General features: G+C 43.4%; 1 protein-coding gene across 6 annotated transcripts in view; it reads left to right on the top strand.

Moving 5' to 3' along the window:
- PDPN (podoplanin) overlaps positions 1–18,271 on the top strand; it is a 46,052-nt gene that overhangs the window by 22,368 nt on the left and 5,413 nt on the right. For 2 of the 6 annotated variants that reach the window (XM_069079138.1, XM_069079139.1), the window contains exons 2-4: positions 8,149–8,234; positions 11,633–11,759; positions 16,580–16,616. In XM_069079138.1, coding sequence (XP_068935239.1) covers positions 8,149–8,234; positions 11,633–11,759; positions 16,580–16,616 — 250 coding nt within the window. Of the gene's footprint in view, positions 1–8,148; positions 8,235–11,632; positions 11,760–16,579; positions 16,617–18,007; positions 18,047–18,271 lie in introns of all 6 variants that reach the window. The other 4 variants (XM_069079140.1, XM_069079141.1, XM_069079142.1 and 1 more) reach the window with 2 other exon arrangements.

Below are 18,271 nucleotides of genomic sequence, written 5' to 3'. Positions count from 1 at the left end.
GCCCTTAGAGCACAGCATGTCAGAGCTGGGAGGGCCCTTAGAACACAGGATGTCAGAGCTGGATGGGCCCTTAGAGCACAGAATGTCAGAGCTAGGAGGGCCCTTAGAACACAGGATGTCAGAGTTTTCAGAGGACTTGGAGCCCCTCTGTTCCAAACTTTCCTCCCCTGACTTTACATTAAACTTAGGATCAGAGAATACATCAGTGAGGGCAGTTCCTTGTCCTAGATCACACTGAGTTAGTGGCAGAGGCAGGCCAGGAGGCCAGTTCCCTTGGTTCTCAAAACAGGCCTTCCCTACTGTACCACCCAGCTCCCTGTCAACCTGTTGGCAAGCCTTTGGAAGCCATTGCAGTGCCAACATTGAGGCATGCATGCCTTGAAGGTGCCTAGAAAAGATCTAGGGTCCTGCCTGCTTAACTTCCCTTGTCCTGTGTACCCCTCTTCCCCATGTTCTCTTGATGGGCTGCTGTGAGCCCTGCAGCCACCCCTCATTGATCCCACCAATGGTCAGGCTACGAGAGGGGGGAGAAAAGGGGCCTGTGTTGAGGAAAGACCAGAGGGGCTGGAAGCAGCCCAGGAAGAAGCTGACAAAGAAAGTACTGTTGTGTCCAAGAGAGCGATCCCTAGCACCCTGGGCAGAGTCAACTTCAGCTTAATCCTCAGCCTGAAAGATGGCTCCTGTGTCAGGAGGACTGGGACTTGGAGATGAAGGCAGGCCCTCATCCAGACCAAGTCTGTTTCAAAACAACAGCTGGATGCAGCAGTGAGGCTTCTTATAAACTCCAGGCAAGTTTGAGAGCATCTAGATGAGAAAATAGAACGTGGCCCAAACAGGAAGGGCCATGTATTTTTCCAAGAGGATAGAAGAACCAAACATTCCCTAATACCAATTTAAACCTGGAAGGGACCTCAAAGGTCATCTAGTCCAACCCCTTCACTTTACAGATGAGGAAACTGAGACCAGAAGAAATGACCTGACAACAGAATCATAGCTTCAGAATTGGAAGGGACCTCAGAGGCCCTCATTTTACAAATGAGGAAACCAAAGCCTGGAAAGATGAATCGATTAATAAGATTATAGAATTGGAGCTACAAGGGACCTCAGAAACTATTTAGTCCAACCCCCACCCCGTATTTCACAGAATTGGTGCCCAGAGAGGTTTAGTGAGTGCCTAGTGATCACATAGCAAGTCCGTGTCAAACACGGGTTCCAAAATCAGGTTTCCTGTCTCCAAATCCACCATAAGTGTTATTTTGTCTTTGGGCAAGTGTTCTTAACCTGGGGTCCACGAACTTTAAAAAAATGTTTTATAAGAATTTTCTGATATAATTGGTTTCCTTTGTAACCTATGCAGTTAAAAATGTTGTTCTGAGAAAAGAGCTCTCCAGACTTTCAAAGGAGTCCATGACAGGAAATTCTGGTTAAGAACTTCTGCCTTAGAGATTAAATTCCTAGTGCTACTCAGTGAGTTAAAATGTCTGAACGTTCCTTTTAGGATCATAGATCCTGACCTGAGATGCCATCTAATCTAAGCCATTCACTTTGCAGAAGGAGAAGTTGAGGCCCATGGAAGTGCCATGGCTTGCTCAGGATCACCCAGGAAGAAGTATCTGAGTTGAGATTGGAACATCTTCTTGAATCAAAGTCCAGTGCTCTTTCCAATGCACCAGGGTGCATTTTCTCATGTCAGAGCCAGGAAGGACATTTGACATCATCTAAGTCCATCTTCCTTGGGAAATTGGTGTAGTGAGAGGGGAAATGACTTATCCAAAGTCACACAGAAAGTTAGTGGAAGAGCTGAGAACAATAACTTACATTTATATTGTGCTTTATAGTGTAGAAAGTGACTGGAACTGGGAGATAGGTAATATAAATATTATGGTATCCATTTTACAGATCAAGAAGCTGAGGGTCAGAGGAGTTAAATGGTTTGTCTGGAGTTACGCAACCAATAAGGATCAGAGTTTGACCTCAAACCTAGATCCTCTGACTCCTAATCTAGCATGATTTCCAGTACTGTAATCCAAGGGATGACTGGTCTGAAGTAGTAATCAGCCTAGACTATGGAAAATATTCAAGAAATGAAATGTCATTACTTTCAAGGACATAAAGTAATGTAAACTTGGATAACAGGGCTTCCAAGCAGAGGTCTTCAAGGATCGATATTAGTGAACAGATCGGTTATTCTTAGTTAATATATTCATGCAAATACAGGTGAGCTAAAGTATTGGAAAAGTTTGTTCTCAAACCCCTCTCCTCCCCCCATGATCATATTTACTCCTAATACTTTTCTCATTAAAATATATTTTCTATTCAGTTCAACAAAAGAGGTAGCATGATAGAGAAAATGTGCTAAATTTGGATTCAAAGGGTCTGGGTTGGAATTCTAATGATTACTACCCACCTGAACTTGGACAAGTATCTTCACCACCCTGAACCCCAGATTCTTCATTTTCAGAATGAGGGGCTTGAATGGGATGATTCCAGAGCTCATGCAATTCTTTATCTAGGACTCTGGGGTCCTATGGTCCTAAAACATCTGTTAATCACTGCGGACCCCAAACAGAAGTGAAACAGGTCTTGCTCTCAAAGAACTTACAATCTATCACATTATAGTTAGAGCAGAAATAAGGTTGGCTGCAAACCTATTAGAATAATCAACAAATTAGTTCCAAATTAGAGCTTAAATGAAGAGATGTGAGCTCATCCTGGAAAATTTCTATGAGATCTCATCGATTTGCAAGGAGATTGAGCGGGGCAAGGGAGAGCTAGAATGGGCTGGAGAGGTCTTGAATGCTAACGTGTGAGTACACAGCTTGGTGTTGGGGGTTGATGTTCCTAGAAGCATGCAGGGCTACTCATTTTATTTTGTTTGGTTTTAAAGAAGGAATGGCTTTGAGCATGAAAGCTATACTACATGACCCACCCTCCACAATGCAGAGGAAAAAGATGGAAGGCAGGCTGAAATCCAGCAGCTGTGGCCCTGCAGAAACCTCTAATGTGGACAACAGGCACTATTATCAGGGCGGGGTGGGATGGGATGGGATCTCTCATTAAGAGCAACTTTCCCATGAAGCCAAGAGAAAGGGAGGGCATGGAGACAAAAGCAATGACCCCAATCCTGTCTGTTATTCAGGGACTTGCCTTTGTGTCTCCAGGAGTGAAGTTCTTTACTGAGAGGGTTAGAGGAGGGGTCAGAACAGAGAGAGCAATGCCAGACCTCCCAGCACAGTAACCTGCTCCATTCTGTGTGGGATTTAAAATGCATGTGTGTGTGTGTGTTGTTTGCATACGTGTGGGGCATGTCACATATATATGCATGTGGGCTTGTAGGAGTATGCATATATTTAGATGTGTGGAGATAGGTATAAGTGTGTAAATTTGTACACATATTTAGGTATGTGTGTATTGTGTACACATGTATGTGTATGCACATGCATGTGTGTAAGTGTGTATGCCTTTGTGTTCACTGCTTTTACATAGGTGTGATATGCTATACATACATGAGAGACGGTGTAGTGTAATAGAGTTCACATTTATATAGTGGTTATAAGTTTGCAAAGTATTTTCTACTTTACATTTATTACCTTAGGAGCCTAGATTTTGAGGACAGAGGGTCCTTAGAGGTCCTTCATTTTACAGATGAAGAAACTAAGGTCCCGCGAGACTAAACCACTTCCTACCATCACATAGGTAGCAAACCGCTGAGCCAGGATTCAGACATAGGCTCTCTGAATTCTCTAAGTTCAGTGGTCTTTCTGTACCAGCACACTGCCTGCTTTGAGGAGACTGATGATTTGAGAAGTTAAGGTCACTCTTTTGTGGTCACATAACTAGCAGGCTCAGAGACAAGATATAAGGTTTTTCCCCCAAGATTTTAATTTTTATTTCTTGTTATTCCAAACTTGACAAATCCCAACAACTGTAAACATTTCCATATACAGAGAACAGAAAAAGAGAGTTGTATTTGGAACCTTAAATCTGTCGATCTGTTGTGTACAGCTTGTTGTTATTGGGATTATTTTGGTTTTTTTAGTATGTAACAAATTTAACCAAACCCAGATTTTCCTGACTCCTGAGTCCAGCATTTTATCAGCTAGGGCACATAGAGTTCCAGGATCATAGGTCTAAGATGGGAAGGGAACTCAGAAGTCAGCTAGTCCAACCCCCTCATCTTTCAGATTAAGAAACTGAGGTCCCAGGGAGGCAAAGGGACTTTCTCAAACTTATACAGAGTAAATGATAAGAGCCAGGGTTCAAGCTTAAGTCTGATGATCCCAAGTTTAACACTCCAAGTTCAAGGGTTTTTTTCACATGGCACTGCCTGACTGTGCTGATTTTCCATACACACATGCCCATTTATCTGTGTATAGTTCTATAAATGTGCATATTTATATCGATGTTTCTGTGCTATTTGGGAGTTGACAAGCAAGTCGTAGAGTCAATAGCTCCAGAAAATACTTTTAAAAATGCATTGTTTGGGCTGACAGCTTTAGAATTCCAGTTCTGAAAAAGAGGGCAACGAGATGCTTGGCTCTTTAATAAAGGCTCCTTGTCTGCCAAGGAGCTATTCTCTTCCCCTCCTCCCCCAAGCCCACAGCTCCGCTAGACATTTGTCTTCAATAGGCCCCGTCAATCCCTCCAGCAGCCAAACCTTGACCTCCAGTGAATGGGGATGGGGGAGGGGAGAAGAAGAGAGCCATCTCTGGGACCCAACAATTTTTTGCCTATGGCTCCTGGTGAAAGCCTTTGCCTTAGAGACTACAAATAAAGCCACAGGCCCAGACGTCTTATCCCATGCCATCCATCTTCAGGGATGGGGATTTAGAACATCGAATGCAGAATGAAAAGCAGAGACAGCGAGAACTCCAGAGACTTTGTTCCTTCATATACTGCCAGAAAAGTTCCAATCAAATATTTATTAGTTCTTGTCTTGGACTTGGCTGCCTGTGAGCATATTTATAAGGGAAGCAGAGGGGGAGAAAAAGATGTCTTTCAGCGGACAGAGGTGCTAACAGTCTCAGAGGCCAGCTGCTCTTGCATGACTCATAGAGATCTCCAAACAGCCCCTTTCTCCTCCCTGTCCAGGCACGTGGTTTCCCTCCTGTTTTGCAAGATGGTTTGGTCATGGGATTTCGGGAACCTTCCCCATGCCAGGGGAGGGAGCTGAGGCTCATGAATCAGGCAGTTAACTCTTCAAGTGGGCACATGTGTTGATAGTGAAGTTGTAGATTGCTGATTTAAAGCAGGAAGTGACTTGGAGGCCATTGAGTCCAAATCCCTCATTATACTGATAAGGACACTGAAGTGACTTGCCCAGGGTCACACAGTCAGGGAGAGGGTAAATTTTAACTCAGACCTCTTGACTCCAAGTCCAGGGTCCTCTCTACTATGCCATGCTGCCTTTCAAAGACCAAGACAAGTCACTCAGCAGGGATCAACAAGCTTGCCTGCAAGTTCTAAGTACAGAGTCACTGGGTGGCTAGGGTCTCACTTTCCTCCCCCACACACTGGAGGAAAACAACCCAAGAAGGTCCAAGCCTTTCATGCCAGGAACCAAGGTCAAATGGAGTCAAGGGCAAAGGGTAATGTTGTTTTTTCCCAGTAAGATGTAAGTTCCTTGAGGACAGGGACTATTTAATTTTATTTATTTATTTATTTTTTCTTTTCTTTTTGAGGGCAATTGGGGTTAAGTGACTTGCCCAAGGTCACATGGTTAGTTTTTTTGTGTTAAGTGTCTGAAGCTGGATTTTAACTCAGGTCCTCCTGACTCCAGGGCCAATGCTCTATTCACTGCACCACCTAGCCGCCCTAGGGGACTATTTAATTTTAGTTTGAGACCCCAGAACTTAGTACATAATAGGTGCTTAATAAATGCATATTGAATTTCATTGATTTGAAGGTAGAGCCATAGCTAGGAATTTCAGTACCAAGAAAATCCAGTTGATATGAGAAAGACATTGGGATACAAAGCAGAGTCATGGCTGACACCTGGGAAAGGTATGGGGTGGAAACCCAAGATGTTAAGTTACAGTCCGGTTGGGTCAGAGGAGAGGGCAGCCCACTGGCTTTTAAATGGGCTGAGAGGAGAGAAAATGGCACAGTGGAGGAGGTGATCAAACAAACATTTATAAAGCAATTATCTGTATTAGAAATAGAGCAAAGAGCTGGGGATACAAAAAAAAAGGTAAAAGCAGTCCCTTCCCTGAAGAAGCTGACGTTCAGTGGGCCCAAGCGATGGGTACCAGTAATTCTGATGGATTCTCAGTGGAGGACAACTGAGGCTGGACAAGGGGAGGTGGCCTATAGTACTGGGTGGCTCACAATTGGTAGAGAACAGAGAAGCTCTAAGACTATGGGCTGGAGAATTTTCATAGGGGGAAGACGTACATCCCACCCCAATCTGAAGCCTTGGGAAAGGTTCAAGTCACTCTACCCTGGTGCCAGCTCTGTCTGAGAGGGAGATCTGGGGCAGATGGGGTCAACAAGGAGGTAAACAGGGAGCCTGGTGCCATAGAGAGCAGCAGATTCCTTGTTCACATGGGCAGGGAACCAAAAGTGCTTAGCTCTGGTATGTGGGAGGCAATAAGGCATGAGTACAGGTCAAGCAGTGCTAATTGCAGCCAAAGAAAGGCCAACGACATCTCCCACTGCATCCTGGTTCATCTCCAGTCATCCTGATCCATCTCTAGCCACTGGACCCAGATGACTCTGAAGGAGACAGTGAGGCTGGTGACTGCACAGCCCTGCCTCACTTAAATCCAATTGATTTGCATATTATGGCATCACCTCCCTGATGTCATGGTCCTCTTCGAGAGCAAAGGATAAGCATCAACCTCTGTGGGGACAAGAACAGGAAACCAAGGGCACAAAATAGCAGGATGGGAGGGAGATGCCATTTAGTATGTTACAGATCCCTTTCATTCAGTGTTCTCAACTGTGAAATGGGGTGCTTAGTCTACAGTCATAGGCAGTGTGTGTGGTACATTAGAAAGGATGCTAGGTTTGGAGTTAGAGGACCAACTCCTAGTCCTACATGTCTGACTTTGAGCATGGTACCTAACTTCTCTCTGCCTCAGTTTCCTCCTCTGTAAAAAAGTGGTTTGGTCTCTGAAGTTCTTTCTAGTTCTTGTCCTATGATCCTGTGACTTTCTTAGAAAAAAGAGAGGAAGGAATATAAAAGGTAAGGAGAAGAAGGAAGGAAGGAGGAAGTGAAGGAAGAGAGGGAGGACAAAGGAAGGAAGGGAGGGAGGAAGCAAGAAGGAAAGGAAGGAGGGAAGGAAGAGAGGGAGGAATAAGGAGGGGAGGAAAGGAAGAAGAAGGAAGCAAGAAGGAAAGAAAGGAAGGAAGAAAGGGAGGGACAAAAGGGAGGAAGGAAGCACAAAAGAAAGGAAGGAAGAAAAGAAGGAAAGATGGAAAGAAAGAAGGAAAAAGAACATAGAGGCAGTGGGTATGCAGTACCACATCTGTAGCCTAGTAGAAAAACTTAATGAAAATTGCCTTAGGTCCAGAGAAACTAGGAGATTTGCCCAGGGTCATGCAGCTAATAAGCATCATGGGTAAAATTTGAACCCAGTTGTTCCAGAATCTAAGGTCAATGCTCTATCCATTATACCACATAAATAGATACATATATAAATGAATGAACATAAACAAATGAACAAATAAGTTAGATAGATAAGTGAACGAATCAGTGAATCAATGAATATTAGGATTATGTGAATGGTTCTGTAGCATAGTAATGATAGAGAGTGGGTCCCGGAGTCAGGAAGACAGGCTGAGATTCTAGATGCGTGACCCTCAGCCAATCACTTACCCACTTTGAGCCTTAAGCACCTCTCTAAGATAGTAAGTTATAGGTGGGTGGAAATTTGCAATTGTTGGAGGGATTCCCACACTGAGGAAATCATAGGTCTTTGCAGTATTGATCTATTGTTACCTCTGAGGTCCTGTCCAGCTCTCCAGGTCTCTGAATAGTATTGGGGAAATTGGTACGAGGAGGAAATGGTGGTCAGGTGCAGCAGAAGGCCAAAGAAATGACTGGAGAGAAATGTAGTGCCCCAAAGAGGAAGGAAGGGGCACCTTCTAGCTGAAGTCACCCAGTGGTTTCCAGCTTTCAGTCCTGACTCAGTCTTTCTCCTCCAGACAGCACAACCTTACCAGAAGATGGCATGACCACAGCAGTATCCAGTGATGGGGAACCTTATGGCTCCGACGATGCGCCAACTTTGGTGGGTATCTTCGGCCTCATGCCGTCTCATTTCCATGCTAGCCATAATTCTAAGAGCTGAAAGCTGGGTTGAGGTGCAACAGAAAGCAGGGAAGTGGGGTGACTCTCTAAGGGGGCTTAGGGAAAGGGGAAAAGATAGCTATCTTCCAGTATACAAAGAGTGACAGCAAAGCCTAATGGCTAGCACACGGGGTTTAGAGTCAGGGTGCCCTACCTGGCTTCAAATCTTCCCTCACATATTTGCTTGCTATCTATGTGGCCCTGGTAAGTCTCTCTGCCTGTAATCTCTCTGCCTCTCCTTTCTTCATCTGTAAAATGAGGAGGTTGGACACTGTGGCCTCTAAGTCCCTTCAAAATCTACTCAATAAACCCTAGTGGCTTCCTGTTGTCTCCAGAAGCAAATGAAAAAAAAATCCTCTGCTTAGAATTCCAAGCCCTTCCTGACCTAGCCCCTAGTCCCTTCCCAGGCTTCTCACACCTTACTCCTCAACAGGTACTCTCCGATGCAGTGACACCGGCCTCCTGGCTGATGCACAGACAGGACCCTCTACCCCTGGATTCAGGGCTCCCTGGCTGCCTTCCATGCCTGGAGTGCTCTCTCTCCTCATCCCTTCCCTGCTGACCTCCCTGGCTTCCTTTCAGTCCCTACTAAAATCCCCCCTTCTACATGAAGACTTCTCCCACCCCTCCTAATTCCCCTGCCTTCCCTCTGTTGGTTATTTCCTATTTGTCCTATCTATAGCTTGCTTTCTGTGTATTTGTTTGCACATTGTCTCCCCCATTAAATTATAAGCTCTTGGAGGGCAGGGATGTCTTTGGCTTTTTTTTTTAATTGTATTCCCACTGTTTAGTACAGTGCCTGGCAGAGAGTCCAGGGGTGGGTGGGGATCCTGCGGTCTCATATGTGGCCCTCTAGGTCCCCAAGTGCAGCCCTTTGACTGAATCCCGACTTTGCAGTAGGCATTTAATAAATGTTGATTGATTGAATGAACAAATACAAATATATAGAAAGTTGTTTGGGAGGGATGGCACTAGTAGTTAGGGAGGTAGATCAGGAAAGGCTTCACATGATAGATGACACCTCAGCTTGGTCTAAGAGGATGAGAAGGACTCTGAGGCTTAGGAAAGGTGAGAATGCATTCCAGGCCTGGGGGACAGCCCGTATAAAGGCTGTGTGGATACAGGGGCTGTACCGAGGTAGAATGGGGGGATGCCTCCAGCTTAGAGAGTTCCTCTTCTTTAGAGGCCAAGCAAAGGCTGTGCTGTAGATGGGTTTCCTCTCAGGCGTGGGGTGGAATAGAGGACCATTGAGATTCCTTCCAACTCTGAAGTTCTGGGCTCACTGTCTGCATAGATCCCAGAGGAGTCCCAGGCACAGAAGGGATTTTCCAGGGGCTGTGATTTGTTTTTCCTGCCTGTAATTATTCATTGACTTTGAATTTCAGAGAGTGAAGGGGGGGGGGGGGGGTACTAAGTTTAATTGTGAGCCCAGGACCCCTAGTCTTCTCCCACCCACCAGTTGATCCAAGGCAGGACCTGGGGACAGTGCCCTTCAATAACTCTCAGGGCTTCCCTTTGGTGATTTGCTGTCTGGGTCCATCTTGGGGAGAGTGGCCCTTGACTGTTCACACACGGCATTATCCTGGGCCCTTGTGTACCTTGGTGTGGCTGCATAACTTGAACCCCTATTGAATTCCACAGTTGCCTCAAGGCCCTCTGACCTCACCGTGGTCATGGTGGAGCAGTAAAAGTGAACGAACATCTTTTACAGAAAGGACACTCCCACTGCCTTCCAAACTGAACTGTCCCCTCAAGAATCAGTGTGTGATCCAATGAATTGGATTTGAAGTCAGCAGATGTGGGTTCAGATCTCAGCTCTGCCACTCACTACCTATGTGACCCGGACAGAACACTCAGCCCCTTCTGGGTGTACAGATCTTCGCACCTTTAAACTGAGGGGGTTGGACAAGACGGTTTCTGAAGTCCATTCCAGCATGAAATTTGTGCTCCCACAGCCTGGGGATAAAACCCAGTTCTTCCACTTGCTACTTGTGTGGCCTTAGACAAGTCATTTTCCCTTTGCATTCCCTCATCTGTAAACGAGAGGGTCAGACTAGATGAACCTTCAAGTGTCTTTCCTGTCCTACATCTCCACTCCTATGACCTGGCTTAGAATTTTGGGTCTGCCTCTTATTGCCCGTGTGACCTTGGATAAGTCTCCTTTCTAGGCTTCCAGGTTTCACCTTTCCTAAAATGAGGAAGGTGAATGATGTGGACCTCGAAGGTCCCTTCCAACTCTGATCTCTACTCCTATAATTTCTCCTTCCCATCACTTTCAAATAGGCAACAAATATTAGACCCTGCTCTGTACAGAGCAGGTGGTGGGTATCCTAGAGAAGATCAAATGTAAAGTCGTCTGTCTAGTGTTCAAAGCCCTTCCTAACCTGCTGCCCCCTCCACCTCCATTTGCAGTCTTCATATCCCTTACAGCAACCACCCCCTTCATACCCTGATCCAAGCAAGCTCCTCCATCTCCAGACTCCAGGCATTTCCCGTCACTGTCCCTCATGCCTGGAATGCTGTCACTCCTCATCTCTACCTCCCAGCTTCCCTGACTTCCTTCAAGTCCCAACTAAGTTCCCACCTTCTACAGGAAGCCTTCCCCAATTCCTCTTAATTCCAGTGTCTTCCTTCTGTTAATTTTCTCCTCTTTACCCTGCAGGTAGCTTGTTTATACATAATCATTTCCATGTTATTTCCCCCTTTAGACTGGGAGCTATCCTTGAGGGCAGGGACTATTTTTTGCCTTCTTTGTATCCCTACTGTTTAGCATACTTCCTGACACGTAGTAGGCAGTTAAACATTTGTTGACTTGACATTTTATTTAATGTTTTGTGCCTCCGTTTACCTTTATTTCTCACAGAATACAACCAAGATTAGAGACTTGAGTTTTCTCAAACAAGATTAGCTTTTACAGAGGCCAAGCTTGAGGCAACTGAAATGTTAATCAGATGCTGAGGATCATGCTATGGGAGACGCATTTCTACAGAAAGCAAGCCTGTAGTAAGGGATGTGTTCTGAGAGAGGCTATTTCTTTTGGCTTGATATTTTCAAAATGTAATTATAGGTCCCTGTCCTCAGGGAGCTTACAGTCTAGTAGAGGAAGAACGCCATGAAAAGACAACCAATTAATCCTGTTCTAATGGTGCTTTTGTTAGAGTTTTGGACCCTGCCCGACCCAGAGGCAGAGGCATGAAACAGATAAATAAATTCTGGCCAAGGTGATGCTTTCAGGGGCAACTCAGGCCCCAGGAATGAGCATTACAAACCAAAGGCTCCTTACTTCTTCTGTAAGGCTATTTACTGGTTCTTTCCCTGCTTTTCCCACCTGCCCCACAGCTGCCCACAAGAACCATAAGGCCCTTCCATACCACAGAATACCCTGAGGATAAACCCACTCCAGAGGCCACAGTCCACAGCAGAGAGAACTCCACGGACTCCAGGGTTAAAACTGACCATTCCAGTGGTAAGAAAGCAGTTTATTTGTTTTTAAAAGCATCAATTATGTACTTGCTATGGAGGATCAATTATGTCGTTGCTATAATATGTAAAGGGCAGCTATGTGGCACAGTGGATGGAGTGCCAGGCCTGGAGTCAGGAAGACCCGAGTTCAAATCTGGCCTCAGACACTTCCTAGCTATGTCACCCTGGACAAGTCACTTAGCTCTGTTTGCCTCAGTTTCCTCATCTGTTAAGTGAGCTGGAGAAGGAAATGGCAAACCACTCTTGTATCTGTGCCAAGAAAACCCCAAATGGCAGACAGGACTGAAATGACTGAGCAACAATGATAATGTATAAGACATTTTGGTCCTGGGCATGCAAAGACAAAAGCAAAGCATCCCTATCATCGTTCCAATGGGATGGATGTCAGGCTTCTCATTTGTAAAAATCTGCCTCCCACCATTTGGTCCTCACCGCAGCCCTGTGAGGTGGGCAGTTCAAGTGTTAAGACAGTGTCGTTCCTTGTACTTGTTTCCCTTGTGCTGGGCACGTAGTAGGTGTTCATAGATTGGTTGATAGGCCCCCATTTTGTAGAAGAGCAAGCTGAAGCCCAAGAATCACAGAATAGGAATGGGAAGGGACCTTCAAGATCATCACCCCTCCACTTTACAGATGAGGAAAATGAGGCTCAGAGAGGTTAAATGATTTACCTAAGGTCACAGTAGTAATAAGGAGCTGGTCTTTGAAACCAGATACTCTGATTCCAGAGCTAGTGTTTTTTTTCATAACACCAAACTGCCTTCCACATGCTGCAATTTTCCCCAAGGTCTCAGTTAGTAAATGGTGGAACTGAGAATGAAACCAAAGTTATGAGATCGTAGAATTGGAAGGGACCTCAGTGTCGAGGCCAATGCTCCTCCCCACTCCCAGCCCCTTCTTTCTTCTATCAGAAGAACTTTTCTCACTGGAAATTCCCTAGACTAAGGACCAGCTACCCTATGGTTTGAGAGCCAAGTCCAACCATCTCCTCTTTTTGTTTGGGACTTAAGAATGGTTAAACAAATCAGTAAATAACATTAAACTTTATTTTAAAGTGTAAAAACCATTTTTAAAGAGATAGAATAGACTTGCCCTGTGGGTAGTAGTTTGCCAATTCCTGCATAGACCAATGAGATCACAGGTCAAGTCCAAAAATTATACACAAAAAATTATTTTAAAAATTATACCAGAAATGTTATTTACAACTCAAGGAAAGAGACAACACTAGCAACTTGGATGAGGCCATCTCAGGAAAGACTCCCTGAAAAAAATGCAATGGACATTTATAGAGAGCATTGAGGTTTACAAAGCACTTTACATTTCTTCTCCCATTTGAGCCTCTCAAGAGCCCTGGGAATTCTGCACTACAGATATTATTTGTACCCATTTCATAGTTGAGGAAATTGAAGTTCAAAGTGGTTGCAACTTCTTCATGGCTACACAACTAGTATCAGAAACTGGGATTTGAACTGAGGTCTTCCTGATTTCAAGTCTGGTGTAATTCCCTGTTCTCAGGGGCTGAACCTTGAAGGAAATTGGGGTTTCTTTTTTATTCTTTTTTGGAGGGGGAAGACAGGGCAATTGGGGTTAAGTGACTTGCCCAAGATCACATGGCTAGTAAGTGTGTTGAGTGTTTGAGGCTGGATTTGAACTCAGGTCTTCCTGACTCCAGGGCCAGTGCTCTCTTCACTGGGCCACCTAGCCTCCTCAGACCTGAGGTTCCTTAAGAGGAGGAATTGAAGATGTTCATTCCACTCATAGGAGACAATTTATGCAAAGGCCTGGAGGTGGCCAATGAATGCTGAGGAAGAATACCAAATACACCATATTCCTCAACTCTAAAATGGGGATGGGCACTTTTGAACTACCTACTTCATAGGTCTATTGTAAGGAAAGCACTATGCAAACCAATAAGTCTATAGAAATGGGCAGCCACTCTTAGGTACAAGGAGGTTGACCCATTTTGATTCTGATCTTTTATGTTGATTGGCCACAGACTGATGGAATCCTAATAAAGCTGCCCTCAGCCCCAATATTCTAACTTCATTATAGACCACACTGTACCTGCCTACACAACCCCCTCCTCCCCCCGGCCAATGTCCTAGCTTCTTCATATGTGTCTCACTGCTCACTGGAACAACAGGTGTGTCCCTGAACTCTTAGTTCCCACAGAAACAACAGGTGTGTCCATGTAATGGGAACCCAGCTACTGCCTCTACCTAGTCACTGCCCCCCAGACCCATTCCACATATTTGAACAGGTGTGTTCTTGTATTCAGTCACAGTCATGTCATCCATCTAGCGCAAGACAGGACCACAATACCTAACTATCTATCTTGACCAGACAGGACCACAATAGCTAGCCAATTAGAAGGTAGCATGACCAGAATGTTTAACCACCAAAACATATATGAGACCCCTCCTCCATTACCTAATCCCCTAACAAACTCCTCTTGCCTTTTTACTATTAATCATATTCCTATATTCTATGTAAATTTCTGTTATATAATTGTATCTTTACCCTATAAAAATCCACCTTTCTTTCTCTGAAGTTGCTGGTTCCTCTTGGAACTTAGCTGCTTCATGAGAGGCGTCAATGTCAATAAATGCCTATAGTTGGATTAGAGGTGGTCTGACTGAATTCTCTGAGATGGTTCCACCATAACACATCATGAAACCCCAACAGTTTTGGGGTGGGCAGAGACCCCACCATAATAGTTTTTGGTATTCCTGGGTTTAAACCCCAACAAAATCATCTTCACTCAAGTAGGAATGGGATAATTATCCTTCAGGATCTCTGTCAATTGTTCAGATGAACCACACCTCCTCAGGCCAGTTGAAGGTTCTGGAAGGAACAGTTCTGTTGCCATCTGTATGTAGACAGCCTAAATCTAAAGTATCCTTGCTTTCCCTTTTCTATAGGCAGCAGGATTCAAATTCATGGATTCGCATTGGCTCATAGAAAGCGGAAACCTTTTCTTGGTGAATCTGTTTCCCCCATCTGCAAATAAGGCAAAAACTCATCCCACAGAGATGTTCAGGACTTACTACATGATGAGGCCAAGGGGAAAGCAAAAGGGTCAGTGACCAACCCAATTAGAAAAACAAACAAAATTCATCAAGAGATATCCTAGGGGGGTGGCCAGGTGGCTTAGTGAGTAAGAGCACTGGCACCAGAGTCGGGATGACCTGGGATCGAATCCGGGCTCAGATACTTAGCACCACACCCAGAAATAACTGGCCATGTAACCTTGAGCAAGTTACTTAACCCCAATTGCTTGAAAAAAAAAAGGTATGCTAGGGGAATTTTCAGACAGCATAAATGGAGTCTGAGCATCTTTGGAGTTCACCAGTTATCAGGGAGAAGGCAGCAAAGGAAAACTTTTGCCTTTTTCAGAAACCATTGGCTAATCTCAAAGAGCATCTATATTGGATAGAATACTGGTCTTGGAGAGACTTGGATACAAATCCTGCCTCTAAGCAGTTGTGTGACTTTGGGTAAATTACTTAATGACCTTGAGCCCCAGTAAGTTCTCTAAGACTACAAATCTAATCTAATAATGGCTAGCTGCCATTCATATGTTATTGTTCAGTCATTTCAGTCATATTCAACTCTTTGTGATTCCATTGGGATTTTCTTGGCCAAGAATCTGGAGTGGTTTGCCATTTCTTTGTATGTCCAGCACTTGGGACTATATGTGGCAGATGTTGTTATTGTTCAGTCTTTTCTAACTCTTTGTGATCCCACTGGAATTGCCTTGGCAAAGACTGGAGTGGTTTGCCATTTCCTTCTCTAGCTCATTGTACAGATGACGAACAGAAGAAAATAGGGTTAAGTGACTTACCCAGGGTCACAAAGCTAGTAAGTATCTGAGGCTGGATTTGAACTTAGGTCTTCCTGACTCCAGGCCTGGCACTCTATTCACTGTACCACCTACCTGCCCAATCACTTATAAAGCACTTTAAAATATATAAAATGTTTTACAAGTATTATTCATTTTGTCCTCACAACAACCCTGTGAGGCAGGTGCTATTATTGTTCCCATTTTACAGGTGAGGAAACCAAAGCAGGCCAAAGTTAAGTGACTTCATTTCCCAATTGATAAATGGTCAAAGGATATGAATGGGCAGTTTTCAGATGAAGAAATTAAAGCTCTCTATAGTCATATGAAAAAATTCTCTAAATCACTGTTGATTAGAGAAATGCAAATTAAAACAACACTGAGGTACCACATTACACCTATCAGATTGGCTAATATAACAAAATAGGAAAATGATAAATGTTGGAGAAGATATGGGAAAATTGGAACACTAATGCATTGTTGGTGGAGTTGTGAACTGATCCAACCTGGAGAGCAATTTGAAACTATGCCCAAAGGGCAATAAAACTGTGCATACCCTTTGATCTAGCAATAATACTACTAGGTCTGTATTTCCAAGAGGTCATAAAATAGGGAAAAGGACCCACATGCACAAAATATTTATAGCAGGTCTTTTTGTGGTGGCAAAGAATTGGAATTTGAGGGGATGTCCATCAATTGGGGAATGACTGAACAAGTTGTGGTATATGTATGTAATGGAATACTATTATTCCATAAGAAATGATGAGCAGGAAGATTTTAGAAAAACCTGGAAAGATTTACATAAACTGATGCTGAGTGAAGTGAGCAGAGCCAGGAGAACATTGTACACAGTAACAGCAACGTTGTACAATGACCATCTTTGATAGACTTAGCTCTTTTCAGCAATGCAAGGATCTAAGACAATTCCAAAAGACTCATGATGGAAAATACTGTCCTTTTCCTAGACAAAGAGGTATGGAGTCTGAATGCAGATCGAAGCAGGTTATTTTCTTTTTTGTTTGTTTTTTCCTTTCTTGTGTTTTTTTCCTTTTGTTCTGATTCTTTTTTCATAACATAACTAATGTGAAAGTACACTTAATATGAATGTGTGTGTGTAAATATATTGATTGATTGACTGATAAGGAAAAAAAGAACTTAAGTGACTTGTCAAGGATCACACAGGTAGCAAATGTCTGAGGCAAAATTTGAACTCAAGTCTTCTTGAGTCCAGGCCTAGCACTCTGTCCATTGTGCCATCTAGCTGCCTAATGGAGATAGAGAGACAAACTTGAGGTCAGGAAAACCTAAGTTTTGATCCTACCTGTGACACTAACTAGCTGTTAGACCATGGACAAATTTCTTAAACCCCTCTTAGCCTCCCTCAATTTCCCTATCTGTAAAATGGGGGTAATAATACTCATAGGACCTTACAGCATTGTTGAAAGGCTTAAACAAAAAATAAATGCAAGCAATATTCTTTGGAAACTTAAAAATTTTGTTTAGATGTCAGTTATTATGTTAAACATCTCAAGGGAAGGGATTAGATTTTCCATTTGTTTTCCTTATCTTCCACTAAGGGAGTTTAGAACTTAGTACCTAAAACAGTGGGAACTCTATTAGTGATAGTAACTCTTTATATTTAATAATGATGAGTCCTAGTCTAGAGACCTCACTTCTAGGTCCTATTTACCAATGATATTGTATGACCTTGGAAAATTAATGATCTCTTCTGTGTCTTTTTTTTCTCAGCTTAAAAAAAAAACACAATAGAACATCTGCTAGGTTGATTGTCCTACCTTCTAAAACATTTGAGAATAAAAAAAGTCATAAATTAAAGGATTATCAACTTTTAGAAGAAAAGGCACCATAAGAGAGGAAAATGAGGGGATTAAGCTGGTTCATCTCTAAGGTTCCTCCTTGCTGGGACATTTTTTTTTAACATAGAATAGTTCTGACATTCTATGGTCTCACATTCTGTATTTCTAGGTCCTTCCCATCTTTAATATTCTACATTCTTAAAGTCCCTTCTAAGCTTTGATTAGATAGTCAAAGGGCCCTCTCAACTCTAACATTTCACATTGAAGCATCCTTTCCACCTTTGTTATTCTGTGTTCTAAAGCTCTGGCATTTATGTTCGAATGTTCTTCCCACATTCTAAAGTTCATTCTAGCTCTAAATCTTATGAACTATAAACATTCAAAACATTAATAAAGATCAGTAATAAACATTAACATACTTTTAAAATTATCATTGCATTTTTCTTAGCAAATGTCTTTCTCACTCCTGTTTTTGTTTTCTCCTACCTAATCTAGTCTAAGTGAAGCAAATTTCTCCTCTAATCATGTTACTAAATTTTCTAACATCACTCTGTTGTTACATCTCTCTCTTTACAGAGAAAGTGGGTGGAGAGACAAATACAGCCACTGAGAAAGGTAGGCTAGAATAGTTATCCAAAGACACCATTCTTGCCATCATCTGTATTCATAAACTTTAGAGCACCTCCAGAAAGAAAGTTTTAAGTTTTGAAAGAAAGATCGGTTGAGGGGCGGCCAGGTGGCTCAGCGAGTAAGAGCACCGGCTCCAGTGTTGGGATGACCTGGATCAAATCTGGGCTCAGATACTTAGCACCACACCCAGAAATAACTGGCCGTGTAACC

The sequence above is a fragment of the Petaurus breviceps genome, unplaced genomic scaffold, assembly GCF_028583685.1.
Source record: "Petaurus breviceps papuanus isolate PSGF00001 unplaced genomic scaffold, PetGlider_PUasm1.0 91041, whole genome shotgun sequence".
Lineage (NCBI taxonomy): Eukaryota > Metazoa > Chordata > Mammalia > Diprotodontia > Petauridae > Petaurus > Petaurus breviceps.
Note: the sequence above shows the minus strand (reverse complement) of the source record. Positions and strands in the feature narration are given on the sequence as shown.